We start from the raw sequence: 1,251 nt of genomic DNA on the forward strand, positions 1-1,251 counted from the left end.
CGCTGAGAAGCCAAAAGTAACAAACTAGCAGCTCGGCTAGTGGAACACTCGACAGAAAGTCCTTACTTGTCGTTATGTATCGCACCCATCACGTTGATGACCTACTGCATTTCGCGTTGACCACAGGTGACGTCTCCTACTTGGTCGATTGCTTGCAGCACACACAACGACTCGTTTGCAACGGCTGCCAATGAAATCACTTGCCCTCGTAAAAAAAGTATAGAAATAAAAGGCTATCGGTACATGCCTCTATTCCACGTCGTTCAAACCGACAAGCTCGTACTGCGGTCCGCAATTGTCGGCCTTGAGCAGCGGAAAACTCATAGCGTACGTCATCGTCGCCGCGGCCTAGTTCAGTATGCTCCGTTGTCGCATTCTGCAAAATGGGGAGTTGTACCGAGGGTGCCGCCGACGGACGCCAGTGCTGCTCCAGCGTCGCAACAACCGTCTCTGCCGTAGGCCGTGAAGTCGCGTCAAACGCCATGCAGCTCTCGGCCAGCGCCTTGTACCATGGTGCGCACGTCGCACTCACCGCTGGGCGAACGCGGCCGTTGCGAATGTTGTCGGTGAGCGCCCACACATCGAGGTTCAAGTCCCCATACGGCAGCTGGAATGAGTCGAGCTCCGTCATAATGACACCGAGCGAGTAGACATCGGCAGCGGCTGTCGCGGCACTGGCACCAGAGAGCACTTCGGGTGCGCACCAAAGCAGCATCGACATGGTGCGATCCATGAGGCGGGCCTTTGCGTCACCGAGGTTGGCGACCTTGATGTAGTTGGTGCCGCAGAGCAAGACGTTGTGGGAAGTCAAATCGCGATGGACAAAGCCGTGGGCGTGGAGGTCGGCGAGCGCGTTGGCGACGACCCAGAGCACTTGTTGCGCTGTAAAGTCCTTAGGTACGGCCTGCGCTGCTTGCTTCTTGTCCAGGAAATCGCGCAAGGTGCCGAGCAACATGTACTCGGTCACCATGCAAGGCTGCTCTTCTGAGCCCGTGATCGCACGTAGTTGCAGCAGGTACGGCGACTTGCACCTAGTCGATGACGAACATGTGAATCACATTCTAGTTCTTTGAGACGTACGCGTCAAGCGCGTCGATTTCAGCTGTGATTGCGGGCGTGTCGCGAGAATGTAGCATGGACTTGATCGCGACACCCTCTCCGCGGTAGTGTCCGAACTCGACAAGACATTTGTGGCCGCCCGAGCTGAGCTTTGTTTTCCCAATCACCTCGTCCGGATGAATCTATGAGGTA

General features: G+C 56.2%; 1 protein-coding gene across 1 annotated transcript; it reads right to left on the reverse strand.

Annotated features, from left to right (window-relative positions):
* Positions 1–185: 185 nt before the first annotated feature.
* Positions 186–1,136, reverse strand: SDRG_15477 (serine/threonine protein kinase; the record flags this gene model as incomplete). The annotated part of the gene is made up of 3 exons (XM_008621652.1): positions 186–348; positions 398–1,031; positions 1,081–1,136. 3 exons carry the CDS (start codon positions 1,134–1,136, stop codon positions 250–252), a joined length of 789 nt encoding a protein of 262 aa, XP_008619874.1. The 3' UTR covers positions 186–249.
* Between the last annotated feature and the right edge of the window lie 115 nt (positions 1,137–1,251).

Source organism: Saprolegnia diclina, assembly GCF_000281045.1.
Source record: "Saprolegnia diclina VS20 unplaced genomic scaffold supercont1.93, whole genome shotgun sequence".
In the NCBI taxonomy this organism is placed as follows: Eukaryota; Oomycota; class Saprolegniomycetes; order Saprolegniales; family Saprolegniaceae; genus Saprolegnia; species Saprolegnia diclina.